Source organism: Octodon degus, unplaced genomic scaffold (assembly GCF_000260255.1).
Source record: "Octodon degus isolate 3935 unplaced genomic scaffold, OctDeg1.0 scaffold00238, whole genome shotgun sequence".
Classification (NCBI taxonomy): Eukaryota; Metazoa; Chordata; class Mammalia; order Rodentia; family Octodontidae; genus Octodon; species Octodon degus.
This window is the reverse complement of record NW_004524814.1, coordinates 1,198,983-1,218,983: the sequence shown is the minus strand read 5'-3', so window position 1 is coordinate 1,218,983 and position 20,001 is coordinate 1,198,983. Positions and strand designations below refer to the sequence as shown.

Here is a 20,001-nt window from a genome sequence, read left to right as displayed (position 1 = left end):
TCCTAGTAGTGTTCCTCCAGGGATAAAGGGAGGATTGCACAGCATCACCCGTGGCAGCTTCTCATTGGAAGTACGTAAGCTGAATCTGAGTCGGTCTTTTGCATTAACTCCCCATTTCTGTGAAGCAGACCAGAAGGAAAAGTGTGACATCATGAGAAAATCGACAAGTCCAGTCATTAGATATTCTGTAAAATAACTCATGTAGTATCTCCAAACAGTTGACAACATGGGGAAGGGGGGTGCAGGCTAGAGAGGAAAGACTATTAATTGTTCTTTAACTAGCCAAATGTAATGCCTGAGTCTTGACTGAGTCATGGTTCTAAGAAGAAATTACTACAAAAGTGGGATGGGGTAGTGAAATCTGAGTATGACAACATAGTAATAAAAGTATTATTGTCACTTTTCTCAGGTATAGTAATCTTATTGTGACTATGCAGGAAAATATCCTTAATTTTAGAATGTGTGTGTTAATGTATTTGGGGATGAAGTATTAAGACATGTGTGACTCATTTTCAAATGGTTCAGAAAAAAAATACATGTATGCTGTGGGTGAGGGAATCCAGCTTGGGGAGATGTTGACAAATGTTGAGCCCGGGTGTTGGATATATGGATATTCAGTGTCTGTTCTTGACAACTTGTGTCTGAAATTTTCATAGTGGAGTGGGAAACCAGAACCAAGGTAAGGAGGCAAGGTGGTCTTCTTCAAAACACTTCCCTGTACCCCTTTCCCAGGAGGTGTGCTGCTGTTCCCCACTGGAGAGCTGGACTATGTGCTCAGCTGTGACCAGAGCCCTTCAGTTTCCCTCAGCCTTCCAGGCGGAGATGCCCCATGCCCCATTCTGTCCCGGTAGTCTCACCATTAGCTCCACCTGGCTGTGACTTCACACGCACATTTCTCCCTTCTGACTGATACCAAGAAGCTTCCAAAGAGGGAACCCTGCGATCTGAGTGAGCGACAGATCCAACTTAGCGCTGCTCGGCACCATCCCCAAGTTTGCTTTGGGGCTTTGTGAAGTAGGCAGTGTGCCCGCTGCTGCAGACCAACCTCTTACACACAGCTGCTTCCTGTCTGTCCTCACTATGGTCTTACTGTAGTTTTCTATGCAACTCCTTTGTGTCCTGTTGTTGTTGTTATTATTATTATTATCATTAATTATTATTATTATTTTCTAAAAGAGTTTACTTTGTGGACCTTCGTAGCAATTGTACCTTTATTTGCAGCAAGTCAGAGAGTTGGCCAGGTTACCCACGGTCATCAGGGATGTGATGGCAAGACCAGATGTCCTAGAGTGACGTGTATTTAGTGACTGTTATGTGAGGTGGCAGTGATGGCCTGGCTTACAGTGAGCTGCTGAAGAACACTGGACTCAGTAACCTGTAGTTACCAGGGACTATAGTGAAGATGGGGATGCTGTATCAACAGGTGCCAGCCTGACAGGTCATGCTGTAGAAGCCCCTGCTGTGTTTCCAGATTTTTCCATGTCCAACCACACTGTTGACTTTCCTAGGCAAAGCTGCCCTAGTCCTGAGAAGCTTCAGTGTTGGTCATTTGCCTTTGTGTGTCATGGCTGACTCTGACTCTGCAGCAGTTAGTAGGCATGCCAGAAAGACCAAAGCACCTTATCTTCTAATTCAAGCAGAGACATGGAGCAAGGCCTCATCCCAGCCCTTCTGGTGTAGAGTGATAATTTGGAAGGGAGTGTTTTGGGTGGAGAAGGTACTCTACTTTCTGAGCTTAAGCATGCGGCCATTAAATAACACTACCCTAACTTTGCATGGCCTAGTCTGCTGAGCCTCAGTGCCCCATCTTCCCTGCTTCTGAACACTGAGAGATTTTCTCTTTGGAAGCTGAAAGCTGATTCCACTCCTGATTTGTAATTCCACTCCTGCTCTGAGCAGAGCTTGCTAGTGAGGCCAATTGATAATGGCACAGGTACATAAGATTGAAATCACCTGAGGTTATGACAGAGTCCTGCAGTTGAGCAAGGGGACCAATACGCATGCATCTCCATGGTGATAAATCGACGTTAAACAGAAGAGGGGTAGAGATGGAGCTGGACTGGACAGAATAGCAAATTGGCTTTCTAATCAATGAGGAGGCATTGTAGGAGGCTCAGCTTCTCCTAAAAGGCTGAGTTTGCACCTATTGGTTCACATGCTCACAAGCCTGTGGGCAAATATGGCCTGTCAGGCCCACAGGAGCCTCATACTCTTATTCTCATACAGAATGATGATTTTCAATACAAACTACCTTCTCAGAATCTCTTTGATATTGGTAGCATTTTTTAAAAGGCTTTTGTTTTTGGTAATGTTTGGGAAATGGGAGGAGAGTGTCGATAGGATAGTGTCAGTAGGATATGTGTTTTGGCTTACCTATTTTAACCAGTTGAGCTTGGCAAACAAGTTAATAGGGAAACAAAAGTTTGCCCATGAAGCCCACTTAAGCAGGAAGGACACTCAGTGTCCATCTCAAGTAGCTTCTCTGTGTGCAGTGGCCAGGTCTCTGATCTGCATTGTTCCCATTTTCACCTGACCACTGTTATTAAAGTCAGGGGAAACACTGCGAAGGAAAGCGGTCTTTCTGAGCAGTTACTATGTCACTTTATTCCTTGCAGCCCTCTTTTGAGATAGGGCTCCATGTTGGTGGCAGATGAAGGAGCTCTGAAAAGTTACATATACCATGGCCAAGTGGTGGAGGAAGAACTCCAGAGCTCAGTGGGACACCGCACCTTGCTTCACCCAGTTCTCAGCACAGCCATTTAACACACAGCGTGACAACTAAGTGCCATGTTTCCAGGTTTATGCTCTCCTAGCAACTTGTGTAATGACAGGGATGCGTAAAGTTTTAAACACATCCCCTTTTGTGAGACAGCAGTCAGTGCTCATGTGGGTGCTGGCCAGCAGGCAGAACACTGATGTGTGCTATGGAACAGGCATGTGAAGCTTGGACAGTGGCTTTGGGTTCTGTTTTTCCGGTCTCACCCTGCTGCAGCATGCTGAGGGTTCTTACTAGTCTGCATGCAGCTGACCTGAACTTGGTTAGGAATAGCAGATCACTACAAGCAGAGCCACATGTCCAGGGACCCAGGAGCTGGCCTTGGGAGGAGGCAGAAGTGGGCCACAGAGCTGCACTGGCAGCCCCAGTCTCAGGGCTTGGGCTCCGCTGAAGGGGGTTGAACTACTGGGGCAGAGTCCTCTGGTAATGAGGTCATTTGTCCATGGAATAGAATGAGCCTCTGTGAAACCAGAAACAATGGGCATGTTGAGTTACAGACCTGGGGGAAATGAAGCTCAGTCAAAGGCACATGTGATGAATTGGGACAATTCAGGGGACACATTCCTCATGGCCAGTGTCTGCTATGTCACTCAACCATAATAATACTTGCATCGTTAATGAGCTTTAAGACTTGTTTTGGATAATGTTCTCAAATCAGTTCAGTTCTTTTGAGACAGGATCTCACTGTGCAGTTCAGGCTGGCCTCGAAATTGCCACCCTCTCTCACCTGCTGGAGTGCTGCGATTACTCGTGTGTGCCACCACACCCGACTAGCAGTTCTTTGAGGTGTTAGCCTTTTTTTGAGTTTTAATTAATATATATTATTTTGTCTAAAGTAACTTGAGAAATAGATGAAAACAAGTGCAGAGAGCAGTGTTTATTTTCTCCGGAGTGTTTCCTGTTGCATGTCTCACCAAGGAAGGACACACTCCACAGTGATTGGGATTCCATTTCCAGCAGTAAAAGCTAGATATTGTTACTCTCCGCTGTTGAGCGAAAGCTTCTGGACCGAGTTTTCCAGAACATCTGCCAAAGCCTGCAGCGTTGCTGAGGTCCACCCTACCCTGCCTGCTGCCTTTTCTAAGCAGGTCGCAGGCAGAGGCGCCGCCCCTTGTAGGGTGGGGCTCTGGGCCTCCAGCCACGCTACCTCCGGGCCGGCCACGCTGTGTTCTGAGTGTGTGGTCAAGGAGAAGGGGAAAGTTACTCCAGCCCGCCAAGTGCCCCCGCGTGTTGGCCGGACCTGGGCACTGGATAGAAGGCGGAGACAAGGGGCGGCACGGCAAAGCCAGGAGGGGTGGGCTGTGGGCGGGGCCGGGCTGTGGGTGGGACCCGGCGGGCCGGCGCTCACACCCCCCTTTCTCCTTTGCCCTAGGTGAGGCCGCTGTGGCCTGACCACCGACCACCGACCTCCAGACTACGACCAGTGTCACAGCACCCATGCCGCCCGCTCGAGACTGCGCTGCTGCCGCTGGCTGCAGGAGTGAATGACCGTGTCTGGACTTCCTTCCCAGGCCGCCAGCGCCGCCTCCAGCTCCACCGGCCGGCTATTTTGATTAACCCCTGGATTGCCACCTTGAACTTCAATATGTGTCATGTCATTGTCACCTGCCGCTCGATGCTCTGGACCCTCCTGAGTATTGTGGTGGCCTTTGCGGAGCTCATTGCCTTTATGAGCGCAGACTGGCTGATAGGGAAGGCCAAGGGCCGTGGTGGCGTTGGGGCTGAGCCGACAGCAGAGGGGAGCCCTGAACTCCCGCACCCCACGCTGGGCATTTACGCACGCTGCATCCGAAACCCTGGCTTGCAGCATGTCCCGCGCGACACGCTGTGCGGGCCCTATGCCGAGAGCTTCAGCGAGATCGCCAGTGGCTTTTGGCAAGCCACCGCGATCTTCTTGGCTGTGGGGATCCTCATCCTCTGCGTGGTGGCCCTGGTGTCCGTCTTCACCATGTGTGTGCAGAGTATTATGAAGAAGAGCATCTTCAACGTGTGCGGGCTCCTGCAGGGAATCGCGGGTAAGTGGGAACAGGGAGGGCGCAGGGAGGACGGCTCCCCAAGAGCTTTTCTCCCAACTTCTGCTCCTGGGAGCTCGAGTCTGTGGTCGGCCACGTGGGCCCCTTTTCCGTGTTCAGTGTGAAGACTCCGTTTCGCCCCTCTCTACTCATTCTCTCCCTCTACTGTCTTCCTCTTGCCCCCTTTCCCCCTTTTGCTTACCCCCTAGATTAAAGCACACTTCTAAATGGGCGCATCCCCTACGAGGCTGCGGCCAGAAGCTGCTGAGAAGGGATGACTGCTCAGAGCTCGGCGGGAGCAGCAAGCCCCACCCTTGCCCCCAGAGTTCGGCTTTGGCTGGGAAGAGAGGCTGAGAAGGAACGCCTATCAGCTGCTCTGTTTAAAGATGCTCTGTTTAAATTGTGTCTTCTGGAGCCTGCCAGAATGTTCTGCGCACGCATAGAAAATGCAAGCTACCCTTCCACTTTCTGGGAACTTCTCACACCAGTGGAAAGAAAGTATGACCTCTTTATGGTGATCCCAGAGAACAGGCTGTGACCTGCAGGAAGAGATATGCTCCCCACTTTCCTAGGATTCTCCTGAGGGTTAAGAGGTGGCTATAAATCCAGAGGATAGTAGTCTGTCCTACACTAAGGTAGTTGACGTCTCCAGACTACTGGTTTTTTTTTTTTTTTTGCAGAACCAGGGATTGAACTCAGGCCCTTGAGCTTGCCAGGCAAACGCTTATTCTACTGAGCTAACTCCCTGGCCCCAAACAACTGAGCTAATGGGCAGGCCTGGTTTCATTTTTGAAGGGGAAAAAGTATTTACTTTTCACTAAGTGTTTAAGCCTAGCAAGAGGTACAGGAATCCACCTACAGCCCTAAAGGAAGGTGGCTCCATTTCAGAGAATGGGAGCATACAGCCTGGGGGAGGAGCGGGGGTGTACCAGTGAAGATAAGAACAGATCTGGGCTTGGAGGAAACAGACCCCAGATGAATGAGTTCTCCTCTCTGGAAGCTAGTGCTTGAGCTGAGCTGCCTTCTACATAAACAGATCAAATGACCAGTTTTTCCCCCCAAACAGCTGATAAGAAAAAGTTTTCTGTTCCTCCAATCTTAGGGGCCTGTGGCTGGTATGCATTTGAAGGAAGGACTGGGGTGGGCTGGGGAGAATGGGCCAAGAGGGATCACCGAGGACCTGCTCTGCTTCTCACTCACGTTTGCTCTCAAGGGCCCTGTACTCCCTCAGACACCAGAGCACCTCTTAAACTCTCCATCCCAAAGCAACAAATCTTGGATCTTTCTCTACCAGGATCAGCCATACCATGAATGACCCAGGCAGTCAGTCATAAGCATTCATGGAATCTGGGAGGCCAGGGTTCCCTTTTCAGTTGTCACCAACTAGCAGTTCCACTTGAGATAAATGTAACCCCTCTCTGCACATCCGCATTCCGTCTTCTGAATAATAGGGAGATTGGAAACTAAGACCTACCTTAGTTTTTCTGTCTTAGATTTCTCCTTCTGTGAAGCTTATTGTCCCCTTTGATTTGCTTCAGAAATCTGAGGTACATGACCTTAAGCTAGGCATTTCACCTTCTAAAAATGTTAAATATAAGTTTCAGTACTGGTTCATCTTTTTCTTTTCAAAGAAATACCTTTTATTTTCCTTAGACACAGTGTCTCTCAGATGGCTATCTTAAAATTTCTGTGGTGTTACTAGTGGCTTTTGAAAAGCCAAGAAAAAAATGCTGCTAAGTGAAGCCAGCACAGTTTATTTTCCCTGTTGAAGAGCTCTGGTTCACTAGCCAGGAGGACTTAGCTTTCCCTGGCTGGGTAGAACTCCACCATCCTCTGCATTTCTCTTCTGGGGTTCTGTGGGTTCTGTCTGGCTTGCCCCCCTGGGAAGGCCTGTGATGGGGATCTGCCCTCTAGCAAGCCCATGGCCATTTGTAACAGGGCATGGGACAGGCTGCGTCCCAACACCAAATCTGTCTTGCAGTCACTGAGAGGCACAAGCAACCTTTAGTTCTGTAGTTCTCAAGACTCTTCACACACAGTTCTTAAAAAGGTTTGGACCAGTGAATCCCATCTCCCAAGGATGTGGGTCTGACTGATCTTTCTGTATAGTTTCCGGTTTACATGAAGCAGCAAGACCCTTCATTTCTGTGCAGGCTGGATGTATGTATCACAGTTATCCACACACTCTGGTGCATTTTCCTAGCTTTTCCTCCTGCATAATGTCCCTAGGAAAAAAAGCAGAAGGGAAGGAAGTAAGAGCACATTGCTAGGACTACTCTGCCAGATCTTTTCTCTTCCAAAAGTCTTGTGTTTTCTAAAGAAACCACTGACTTGCAGCCTCTTAAAAATTCTGAAATTACTCACAATTTTAAAGTGGCAGGAGTCACAGGTTCCTATCTAGTCACTCAGCTCTGTAGGGCCTAATGCTGAACACTGAAACCCAGGAAAGAATTTTCCTTTTCCCTCCCAGCCCAGCCAGCAGCATAGGTAGCAAGAAGATCCTGAGAAAGACTGACCTGACATCTGTCACATGCTCTGGGGACATAACTGCCACAGGCTCCTTCTCCCCTGCAGAGGTATACACTAGGCAGCTGAAGCAAAGTGAACAGTAGCCCTCCTCCTAGGTAGGCAGCTGAGGAAGTGACTGTGCCAGGGGCACACCGCTCACTCGCTTTTTCTCTGGGCTAGAGCAGCACCTAGTTAGCCTAGCCTCAGCCAGGGACTTGGAGCTGTGCACACCACTCTGCTCTCCCCCTGAACTAGTTAGTGTTAAGACAGATGATTAGAAGCCTGTTGGCAGAACAGTGCGAGATTCCTCAGAGGTACACTGCTGGGCTGACTTCATTCTTGTAACGTGCATCTTGGCAAAGGGATGTATTTATAACATATAGCTGAATGTAAAATGATACTGTAAGCATATTCCTTTGCTATTTATAATTTTAAAGAATAGGCAACAAGTTACACAGCCCTTATCATCTATAAAAAATAAAAATCATTAAAATCTTAATGTTTTCTTTTTAGAAGCTGGGTATGAAGGAATCTGCCATCTCAATGGAAATCCTTACCTGCATACTTTAAACATTTACTGTCAGTTAACCTAGATAACGGAGTGTGCCTGTAGTTAAAGCCTTGCCTCAGAGTGAGCACCAAGATGTGCTTCCAAAGTGTTTTCTTGCACGGGGGCCGTGGCATTCAGCATTCATTTGCGACAGGAATTCAGAGTTCAGCCCTTCCCTTAAAAAGGCTGTGAAGCACCGGCCTCACTTTTCTCGCTTATAAAATGGGCATACTACTACTACTAGTAGTACTACTTACCTCAGAATTATTTTGCAGATTAGATATTATATTGGTCAGCTTTCCTGTTGCTGTAACAAAATATCCAACATCCACAACTTGAAGGAGGATGGGCTTATTTTATCTCACAGGTTAGTGGGGTTAGCCCATGGTCTGCGGCTCGAAGGCAGAGTCCATAGGGCACAATGGTAACGGGGAAGGCTGTTTTCCTCCTTGGCAGCGAGGAAGCAGAAAGAGAAGGCAGGAGCTGGAGAGGAGAATTCATCTGTGCAGGTTGCACTCCAGTGACTACCCCTCCAGCCAGCCCCACTGGCCGTGAGAATTGCGGGGGGGGGGGGTGTTAGGTCTAAACCATGACAGAGAACACATGAGGCTTAAGCATAGTGCTTGGCATACAGTAACTAGTAACAGCTATAAGATAGTTATCAAAGTATTTCTAGGGCTGGTAAGAGCTCAGTGGATTAAGTACCTGCTTAGGCAACTTCAAGGTTCAGGGTTCAGTCCCTGGCACTATATGCCATGCTGGCACCGCCCTGGGGTGTGCTGAGCCAGCCACCAAGACTGGGTGTAATCCCAGTGCTGGGGAGGCTGAAAACAGAAGTATCACTATGAATCTGAGCTCCATAGTAAGCCTTTATCAAATATATAAAGTATTTCTACTTTCTTGGAAAGTTTCATTGTATTTTTTATGTTCTTAGAATTGCTCATTCTACAGAGCACAGCTACTGTATGTAGCATTTAGACTTGTCTTTGTGCTGTTCACATCATGCCCTCATGACCAAGTGTGTCCTTGCATTTTTTTTTTTAAACAAACCAACAAAAGATAGCCACATCAACAGGAAAACAAACTTCATCCTCCCTTCCCTTGCCCTGGCACATACTTCTCATCCTTTTCTTCCTGGAGCAGCTTCTCCAGGGGAGTCTTGGTTGCAGGTGGCTTCTCAGACTTCTCTGGGAACATAAATCACCAGCTGACTGGTCTTCGCTCGGTGAGAGCTGGTTCAGGACTTGGCAGAGCCAGAACTGCACATGAGTCTGTATCCTGCTGGGATTCATTACAAAAGCTGGGTAATCAGCCAGCAAGGCTGTTTTTTTGCCAGATGTCTTCCTTAGGTTGTGACCTGGATGTCATCCACAGTGAAACTGTAGAATGCAAAGATCCAGGTTTTCCATGACAACATCACGCAGTTTGTTGTTGGAAATGCTTGGAGGGCTCTCTCCTTCTATGAACTCCCCAGGGACTCAGGCTGGGGACAGAGCCAGCAGAGTGCACTTAGATCCCCTCACTCTGGCTGGCTGGAACTGGCTCCCTGGGTTTGCCATAAGGCCTGGCTGGCTGCCTGCCGTCCCCCAGCCCTCCCTCGTGTTGCTCCTCCCAATCTTGTTGGCTCTCACGCTGGCTGCTCCCTGTAGGCCTCAGTCTGTCTGCTTGGGTCACCTCGCCTCAGCCAGCTGCCCTAGCAGACTGAGCACATAGATTGCTGTGGGCTCAATTCTGCCTTTGCAGGGCTGAAGTGACGCTGTGGGCATGGGACTGGTTCTTCTAGGGGCGGCTGAGGCTTAGCTTTCTTGGAAGTGAGTGAAATGGCTGTGATGAAGGAAGACAGGATGAAAAAAGAGGCAAAAGAGATGAATCTTAGAAGACTATGGGAAGGTTTCATCTTTGTCACTTATAGAATTACTTTTGTCATAAATCTATGTGCTGAAGTATGAGTGGGCCTGCAGAACACACCAGGGTCACCCTCCAGGATTAGTGTGTTCGTTGCTTTTATTCACAAGATGAGAAATATCTGTGCTCATTAAGTTAATGACCACAGCCCAACCTAGTGCAGCTCTGTTTGCACTCATCTTTTCCCCATCCATTTCCTCCCCCAACAGAGACCAGACTGGCCACCTAAGAGGGGAAAAATGACAATGGCTTAGGAAGGAGACCCAACCCCGTATTTTTACACCTGAAATGTTCATCTAGTTTTCTGTGAGAAGGTAGTGTGTGACCCTGGTTGTCCAACCTCAGAAAGGCCTCAGAGCAGAGGGAGGGTGCTTACCTTTCCAGCTTAGGGAGAGCTGGGGACTGGAGGCAGCCAGTCACCAAATGGGTCTCTGGATTTCTCTACACACACAGAGCCTCCACCTGCACTCAGGTCAGCAGCCCTTGGCCTGAATCGACTTAAGAATTCCATGGATGGGACACACATACTAATTCATCAACTTTGTGCAACCCCTTGGCAAAAAGTAAGGAGTGTACCAAGGTCAGGCCATTATTAAATGCAGATTCAAGGAGCTACTATGGGATGCCTACCTCATGCAAATATTTGTAGATGCTGCCCTAAATCTCCTGAGTTTCTGCTTCCTAGCTGTGTTAGAGTCATCATTTCATAAATGATAGCCTAGAGAGGTTTAAAAAATCATGTTGAAGGAATAACTCAGCCTTATTAAAAACTGCTACCTAAAGAACAGTAAATCAAGCAGGCACTAATTTAGTTACATCTAAAACATAGGATAGGTTTTAAAGAAACAGTTGTAAGGTCTAAAACGAAATTGCAAATGCTCTTAAAAGTCAGATACAGTAATGGACATGCAAAATAAAACGTGGAAAGTAGCTTGCTATGGTAACCACTTAATTGTTGACATAAAGTGTCAGGAAGCCTGGGGTGATCTATGTTTAAATTATTTTAACAAGTAATCATGAAGCATGGTCCTGAATACTGACAGGAGCATTTCAGGACTCTGAGGCGTGTAGGGCATGGATGACGCTCTCCTAACCTGTGAAGCCACCGCAGAGAGAACTCACCTCCTTGAAAACCTGCACTGTAGCAGGCACTGAAATTCACTTATTATATACGGATTCCCAGGAGCTTTATGACTAGAATGGCAATAATTCTCTTAGAAGACAGTCCTCCGTACAGGCTGAATCTAAAACTATACATATTGAGAAAATGAGGCCAATATTAAGATAGCTTTAGAATCAGTACAAATGTGTCCATAACCTTCATTTCAGATCAAAATGCAGAGTGATTGTGTATTCAGAGTGGTAGAAGCCAACCTCAGTGGTTCAGTGTTAAAAAGGTGGCTCTAAGTTTATTGTAGGACTTAATATAATAATGCTAAATCATTACGTATCCGGAGACCTCAGAAGGCAAGAAGTTCACTTATTGTCTGCAAAATTTCATAGCACAGTAACTAATTAAAAAGTATCTTTTGATGTACTACTTACTGTACTTAATTTACTTGGATAGTTTATTCTGAATTATAATCCAGCACTCTGGGAGGCTTAGGCAGGAGGATCACAGATTTGAATTCCACGTGGGCATCTTAGCAAGACAGTCTCAAAATAAAATTGGCTGGAAGTGAAGCTCAGTGTGAAGGCCCTGGATTAAATCCCAAGACTATAAAAACTTTCTTAAATGATGAAAATAAATAATAGTTATTTTCAATGTCTTTAATTTTAGCAATAAAAAGGACTGACTTCCTAATGATCACTTAATCATAATTTTTATTTAAAAATTTCAGCCAAAGTTCCCTGTAAATTGTGCCATGTCTATTCTAAGACAGCACAGGGATGCTGCTCGAGCCCTGTCTCATGACGGAGGGTCATTTCCGTAGTGTCTCCAGAGTCCCTGAACACGAGGAGCAGCCTGTGCCATGTGCTTTGCCATGAGAAAACCTCAGTGGCCACTTAATGAAGGGGCACTGGTGTGGCTCCAGGCGGCGTGTCCTCCTGGCAGTCTGTATGGCACCTGGCCGGCTGCCTTGGGGCACTGAAAGAGAAAAGGTTGCAGTCCTACAGGTATCTATTAGGGACACTCAGGGGACTTCAGCCATCAGTGTGGACAATGAGAAAAATTACTAAGAGGGGTCAGCATGCAGGTCAGTGCTAACCAGAGGCAAGCATGGAGCCTATCACTCTGCACCTGCAAGAGGAGTGGCTCAGACCTAGAGGTGCCCTCTGCTCAGGTGGCTCTGGGCTGTCCTGGGACCATGGTGGAAAGGGGCCTTTTCCTTGCCCACAGTGGCCTTCCACTGTCCGAGCTCAGGCTGCCTCCACTTCCGCACATTCCTTTGTGCCTACCCTTTTCCTGCACTCCTCCAGTTTGCCTGCGCAGCCTGCTGCTTGGCGCTTCACCTGCAGCCAGGTTGGAAACCATTTCAGAGCTCTGCTGCTAAGGGAAAATGGGTCTCCAGCTACCTGAAAGGCTGTTAGGCCGAGGGGCTCACCACCTTTCCCGAGTGTTTTCCAACAAAGAGCCACTTCTGGGCCAGCAAGGTTTTGGTGTGGGCAGTGAAGCAAAAAGCCAGGTCATGGTTGGGCCCTGACACGCATCTCGGTTGAGTAACACTGTGGCTGCTGTTCTGTTGCCCCACACTGTCCACCGCTGGGATTCCTTTTATTGACTGAAGTTTTTCAATGTCTTTCAAACAACTTGGCAAGAACTTCTCCAATGGCTTCACTTAAACATGCAATCATATCACTCTAGTTTTTCCTTCATCTAGTCAGTGAATATTTACTACGTGCTTATTACATATCAGATGCCAGTCTAGGCAGCTGGGACAGAAAAGGTGCAGAAAGTCCTTTGTCATCACCAAGTTTACATTTGAGCTGGTGATTACATAGCATGCTAACAGTGACAGGCATGGCCAGTGCCGGGCCTCACTGTGGCTTCTCCCCACATTGCAGGGAGCAGTAACAGATGATTCTTTTGTTCCTGACCTTTAATGCTTTTCTTTGCAAACAGAGATCTTATCAGTGTGTAATTTTTTAACCTGGACTTGTCTGAGGAGGAAGCAGGGGTGTGATGCCCAGGACTTGCCTGCGTAGTCACTGGGTGCAGCAGGACTGGCCTGGTGACCATGCTTGAAGGCAGGGCACATGGCCTCATCTGTATACACTGCGGTGACCAGCAGAACGTACTTGGCAACACATGGAGTGTTGCACTTGTGTGACAGCCTATGGGTAGTAGAGGACAGAAGGCCGAGGACAGCTGTGAGGTAGCCGGGGCACTCCCCTTCCTCACAGACCGCAGAGTTTAGGCTGAGATTCCACCTGTGTTCCTGGCACCCACACCCCTGGGGCCCGAGTTGCTCATCTTCACCACAGGAACATGCTGCTCACTGCCATTCCATTCTCCAGTACCACCCAAGGCCGTAAAGGCATTTTTCTTTCCACCTAAGGTTTGGTGAGACGTTCTGTGTGAGGGTTTGTACTCTGGCTCAAGGGCAGTAGGAAGGAAGTAGCTCAGACATAATTTTAGGATGGTCTTTCCCTAGTTAGTGCTGAATTCTGTGAAGAACTAGGAAGGATTACAACTGCTTTTCCTAGTGTGTTTTGGCTTTTGTGCCCTCCATACTGTGAGCACTGGGGATGCAGTGATAGGGCACAGCTCCCTGCCTGTTTTGAGTTACACCCAAATCACATGCGAGACAGGGACAGTTGCTGTGCTGCCTGAGGAATGGGCTGGGAGATGAACGGGACTCAGGTAGCAGAGCAGACAAGTGGCATGGAGGGCCTGTGCCCAGTGAGTGTTAGCGGGGCTGTCTGTGAAGCTGTCGGAGTGTTTACAGCCTGAGGTGGCCTCTGTAGGGTAATCCAGTTTCATTTCCTTTCTTTTACCAGTAAGGCACTGGTGTCTTATGACTGTCTGGGTACAATGTGCCAGGAGGCTGTTAGCGAGAGGGTAGGAACTGTCTTGTAAGGTCATGAAAATGCTACCTTTTCACAGGGATACACCACCTCCAGGCTGTTTCTGAAATTTAGTGGTAAGAAAAGGCACAGTTAGGAGAACCATTGTGACAGGTGTTTGACTAGAATTGAAGTGAATAAAGTTGATTCTGACATCCAGTACAATATTCTTCCCTCTAGCAGCAAGGGCTGGATGTGGACGTCTGCCTGTTACTGTCCACAGGTATGCACTAGAAATACATGGCCTTCCCAAAAGACATGGCAGCCTATTCATTTTGATGAAAGGAAAGATTTAGTCAAAGCTGACTCCAAAGGAGTTCGGATCTCCACCATGCCTTGATTAGGGTGCAGGGGCAATGGGAAGAACACCTTGAGGCAGCAGACAAGGAGATCCCCAGGCTACTCCCTTCCCCAGGGATCCAACCTGCAGCCCAGCCTCCTGGGGTCAGCACCTGCGAGTTCCTTTTCTACCCATTCCAGATCCATCTGCGCTAAGGAGATGTGGCACCTTACATTCTGCTTGCGAAGCTGGAGGGTTGGCCTATCGCTGAAAGAGACATCCATTTTTAAACTTTCCCTCTTGGTTATACTACAGCCCTCTTTGCCAGTGTCTCTCTATGCCATCATGTGACAAGAGAGAGCTCAGCAAACTGTGCGTCACTGGTTTGTACTTTCATTTTTTCTCTTAGAAAATATGAGCAGCCGCACCAGCTTTTTGTAAGGTGTCAGCAGCATATCACCAACAAAAACAAAATAATTGTAATCTACCCCTACTCCCCCCAGGAGTAAGTGACACCAACCTGTCAACACAGCTTGGCACAGTGTCTTGAGACACTCAGGGATTTTTGCCATGGTGCTTCCACTGTCTTGGGCTGCTGACTGATGTCATCTTCCTGCGGTTCTTCCCCCTCCTAGCTGGACAGGCACAGGTCAAGGTGCAGGCAGCAGAATGCAGACCCACAGGACCCACGCTCTGCCCTCCGCCGCGGGGCGGAGAGCGCTGGAGCCTGGCCCTGCGGCTCTGTGAACGGCTCTGCTTCCCTGCCCTGGGACTCTGGAGATGAGGGCTGCATCACCTCACATCACCTGTGAGGTCATGTGACCTACAGACCTGGAGTTCTTTGGTGTGAATCTAAATACCCAGAGAAATAAGTTTTTAATAATTACAAAAAGTTTGTTATTAATTTATAGGTCCTAGAGATTGAACTCCAGGCCTCAAACATGCTACCAAGTGCTCTACCACTTTGCTACATCACCAGCCCTTTTCTGTTGAGACACAGTTTTGTAAGCTGCCCACGCTAGCCTTGAACTTTCCCCATCCTGCTTAAGCCTCACTAGTGGTTGGAATTAAAGGTGTGCACCACATCTGACTGTTATTTCCCCTCACCTAAGACCCATTGTCTCTGTGACACCTAGTTCCTGTGTTTTCATGGCAGTCGGTGCTAAGGAGTGCTCTGGTGAGTGCTGGGAGCACAGGCCACCACTAGAGGAGTATGCTGAGGCCCCCTCCAGTCTGCCTAGCCCATCAGCTGGGGACAGCGGGTACCTTGCCCTGTTCCTTGCTGGCACAGATGTCCCCTTTTCTCACCCTCCTGTGTGACTGCAGTTGGCTCTCATTGCCACTAAGGCTTCAGACAGACTCAAGCATGGCTCCCTGCTATCCTCATTCACAGGCCAGCAGCAGTCTGCGGGTCTGTGGTGGCCTGCAGTGACTGAAAGAATCATGCCTGTGCCTGTGCCTGTGCCATTTGGAAAGGGAATGCCTAAGGGAGGGACATGTTCCTGTCAGGGAACTGCAGGTGGGTCTTAGCTGTTACAGGAGCTGCCTACATCCTAATGGAAGAAGAGCCACATTCAGGTGATTTCCTGTGTCCTGCAATAAGCCAGAGCTTCGCACAGTGGCAGGACCAGTATGTGACAGCAAATTTGTACTTTGTCTTCTGTTCCTAGTATATTAAACTGCATTCATTTTACATTGAAATGGCACATATTACAAATGAAACATGCAATCAATATTTAATTGAAACTACTACATATGAGCACTTAAGTCTTTAAAGGGAAGTGCAGCACCCTCACTCCAGGTCTGCCTGGAGAGCATCTGCTCCCATGGAGGGGCAGAATCCTGTGCAGGGAACTCTGCTGGGTGGCCCTGTGGCCTCAGACCTTGAGGGAGGACAGATCTCACTGTGCCCAGGCAAGGCTGTTAGAGGGCAGGGTGGCACACCGGCAGGATTAACCAAGGCTTGCCATGGGCATCAGAATTAAGTGATTTTAGACCCCTGCCATATAAAGCTCTGTTCGATGAAGAACATTGGAGTCTTTCCAGTGGAGCCTGTTGCCCTTCACTTTCCCAAACTATACCTTTCAACACCCCCTCCCCCAGCAGATGTGCTGGATGTGGTGGTAACACCTATAATCCTAGCCACTCAGGATGAGGCAGAAAGACAGCAAATCTGTCTTGAAATAAAGAGAGAGAAGGGCTGGGCTGGGGCTCTGTGGCTGAGGTCTTCTTACCTTGCTTGGGTTCAGCTGCCATTACTTATTAGTGGGAACAGTCTGTGAAATGCTTTAATTTGATTAGGCTTTTGGTCTTTTTCCCAATTTTGTTGAGTGCAGAAAGTACTCTAGATGTTAAAAGTCCAACCATCGTGGGACTTAAGGATTAGTGTCTCTTTATAGGTAAGGAACCAGATGGGTAAGAAGCTTGTCCGAGGTTACCCAGCTCACAGAGGAAAGATGTTGGATTCCAGCCTGACTGAACTCCAAGTCAGAGGTCCTAGGTGCTGGAACCACTATGTAACCAGCGAGTCTGTTGCTGGCTCATGTCCTTGCCGCGTGTGAGCTTCCTCGCTGCACAGTCCTAGCTTTGATTCTAGTCCAGGCCCTGAGACTGCTGGCTCTGGACCCGCTCACTCTAAAGTGGGACAGGACGGGCTTCCACCCCACCCCTGCCACTTCACATGCACTAGTCAGCTCCCTCTGCTGCCCAGCAAGTGGTTTCTGGACTGTGACTGTCCATCTGCAGGCAGCAGGCATGGAGTCCCTGGAGGCTTCTTTAGTGGGACAGCAGATGAAGTGGAGACAGTTGGTTCAAAGGCTGCTCAGGCAAGACTGCCTAGCCAGGCAAGAGACGCATCCTAGATGGACAGGACTGGGGAAGTTGTGATCTGGGGCCTGCACTGCTCTCCCCAGTCTTTCTCAGACCTCAGTGTCACAACTCTGTTTATGTTTGGCAGGTGGGGAAGTTGCTAAGTGACTTGGAAGCCATGGGATAGTAGGGGAGGAAAAGAAAAAAAGCTGCAAACCAAGATTTATTTATAAGGATGAAGTTCTATTCCAGGGTATCAGAAAAAATAGCAGTTTTGAGCTATGATTTAGCAGTCTTGTCGTTTTTGAAGGAAAAAGTTTTTCCTGCTACACAGGAAAAAAAGCATCTTTCTCTGATGCTTTATGCAGGTGAACTAAAGGCCTTTAACAAAGACTTTCTGTTGGCATTTGACTGGGTGAGATTCAGGGCTGGGGGTTGTCCCTCTCATTTTTCCATTCAGGTCTGCTGGGTGAGGGGCCTGAGCCAAGCTGAGGCTCAGGCAGACAAGAGTTCGCCGCCAGATTAGACACTTACTGGTGACACCTATGCTTGAAATCTCATGTTCAAATCTTGGTTGTCTCCTGAAACCAAGGAGAAAGAAAGGTTGTCTCCTGAAACCAGGGGAAAGAGCTCCTAAGTGCTGTGTTCCTAGCTCTTCAGGAGAAGTCGGGCTATGAGCAAAAGAAAGGACGCTGGGACACTGCGGCGGGTGACAGCAAAATGGAAGCAGCAGGGCTTGTTAGCATCTACTCAAGGCTGAATTGACTTAAAAGTATCCAGACAGAAAATCATTAGGAAGTTTGTACTTTGTCTCTAGACAGATCTGCAAATGCAGAGATATCTGCTTAAAATTTGTTGTTCACAAATGGGTGTGTTTGAAGCACTGACAGTCAGGTCAGTCTGTCCCCTTGTGAGGTACCTGTCTGGCGTTAACCAGACTGCGTTCTTACTGGTTCTGTGAGAGCTCCCTTGGGCCAGGGCACAAAAAGCCATATAGTAAATATTTTAAATTCTGTAGGCCACACAGTATGTAGCAGCTACCCAGCTCTGCTGGTCTAGCACAAAAGCAGTCCTAAGGAATGAGCACTGTGTTCCAGTAATCCAGCAAATTAGGCCTGCACACCCTGGTATGCCAGTCGCTCCCTTTCAGCCAGATGGCAGTGCTCGCGGCTGTAGAGCCCAGTGCAGACAGTCTGCATTCCCACAAGAACCATCATTCGTGGAGTCACATTGCAGTATGTAGACAAGTGGCTGAAAAATATTTCTAAGTGGCATTTCTTGCTTAGCTCAGATGAGCTGCACAAAATGGTCCCTCACACTTTCTATGGAGGAACAGATGCTGTTAGGCAGTGCAAGCGGCAGTTACAGCAGACCACAGAGCTGGGCCTTGACCTGCTTTTTCTTCTGTTCCACAGGCCTATTTCTCATCCTTGGTCTTATTCTCTACCCTGCTGGCTGGGGCTGCCAGAAAGCTGTAGACTACTGTGGCCCCTATGCATCTGCCTACAAACCTGGAGACTGCTCTTTGGGCTGGGCCTTTTACACTGCCATCGGCGGCACAGTCCTCACCTTCATCTGTGCTGTTTTCTCCGCACAAGCAGAAATCGCCACCTCCAGTGACAAAGTACAGGAAGAAATTGAGGAAGGGAAAAACCTTATCTGCCTCCTTTAGTGTGGAAAGATACATTAACGCCATTTTGTTCCTGTGTAATCTTGTGAGACAGTCCACGCCGTATGAATCAAGTGGAGAAACAGACTTCACCTACCGAAGCCACATTCCACAGCCCAGGCCTTCACAGGACTCGTGAGAGGGAACACCCGGCTCAGCACAGTTACGCCCTGACTGCAGCTGTGGGGTCCGCTCAGACTCAATTTTCCCAGGGCTCCATGAAGGATAATGATCAGAATCATGAAGGCACTGTCCCTCTGGCAGCAGAGGACACGTAGTTGGCTGCTAGCCTGACAGGCTGTTTTGAGGACCAAAGAGGAAGTTTCTGGCCTGCGGCTGCATGTCTGTGCACACCTCTGCCCTAGGATGAGGTCTCAAGTTGGTGTTTCAGGTTTCTTAGTTCTTTCATGTGTTGTTTCAGTTGGAAATTTAAAGAAAGATCACAAACTCAGTGGGGGTAGGACGTATGCCAAAGGGGTCCTCTAAAACAGCCTAGGACTTACTCTAGGCTGAATTCCAAGGGAAAGTGGATCAGCACACCGTCACTCCAGGGTGTTAGGAATGTCAGGAGAGACTGAGGACAGCAGTGCAGACCCTGGCCAAGTGAAGACAGTTTCCTCTTCCTGCAGCCAGGCTAGCGCCCATGCAGGCCCAGCCTGCTGCTCCTTGAGGTTAAGATTGTGCTGCGATTGCCGAAGGAAACCTGTTTCCTTCTGGGGACAGCAGGCTCCACCCCAGCTGTGGCACAGGCAGGTGCTCACAGGAACGAACTGCCAAATCTCGGCCCTGGGGGACCTTTCCTGCTCGGTGATCCTGCCTTAGTCACCTGGATTCCCAACCCCTATAGCAGCAAAACAGGATTCTTTGCAGGAAAAAGAACCCAGTGATTGGAGTTAAGCTTCTCTAGTCGCAGGTGTTGATCCTGAAGACTGAAATAACATTAAGCTGCTGCAACTGAACAACTGCGCCAAAGACTTGGAAAGCAGAATAGGAAGTTTATGTAAAACCCAAGCTAAACCAAGCTCACAGCACCTGCCTATGCGTTTACAGAAACAATCAAACACCACTATTTCTGAGGAAAAGAGGATTTAGAACTCATAATATAGTTTCCATAAGTTACCAATATAATTGATCTGGGCAGGGTGTAATGAGAATCAGCAGAGCTGCCGAAATCACGCAGCCTGACCTAATTCGTGTGTCAGATACTGCAGAGGGAGAAACACCCCTCACCAACTAAATGCTGCCATGGCTGGAAGGATTAAGACTGTGAGTCTCTTTGGGTTTATGCATCTATTCACAGAGGATGTTATATGAAAAATGTAACAGCTACTATGCATCTTCTATTGGCAAGGTATTGTGCACTAAGTACCACCAGGTATTCAGACCTTACTCAAAAGTTACAACTTTGCACTAGTGAGTGAGGTCAAAGCTGTGTTGAGTCTGGAACCATGGGAGGCAGAACGTGTAACTGCTTTACAGAAATGG

General features: G+C 48.3%; 1 protein-coding gene across 1 annotated transcript in view; it reads left to right on the top strand.

Annotated features, from left to right (window-relative positions):
* Positions 1-20,001, top strand: part of Lhfpl2 (LHFPL tetraspan subfamily member 2) — a 160,148-nt gene extending 140,147 nt beyond the window's left edge. Inside the window, exons 3-4 of the mRNA XM_004645735.2 lie at positions 4,149-4,791; positions 18,263-20,001. Of these exons, the coding sequence (XP_004645792.1) occupies positions 4,362-4,791; positions 18,263-18,519 (687 nt within the window). The 5' untranslated portion in view covers positions 4,149-4,361 and the 3' untranslated portion in view covers positions 18,520-20,001. The remainder of the gene's footprint in view (positions 1-4,148; positions 4,792-18,262) is intronic.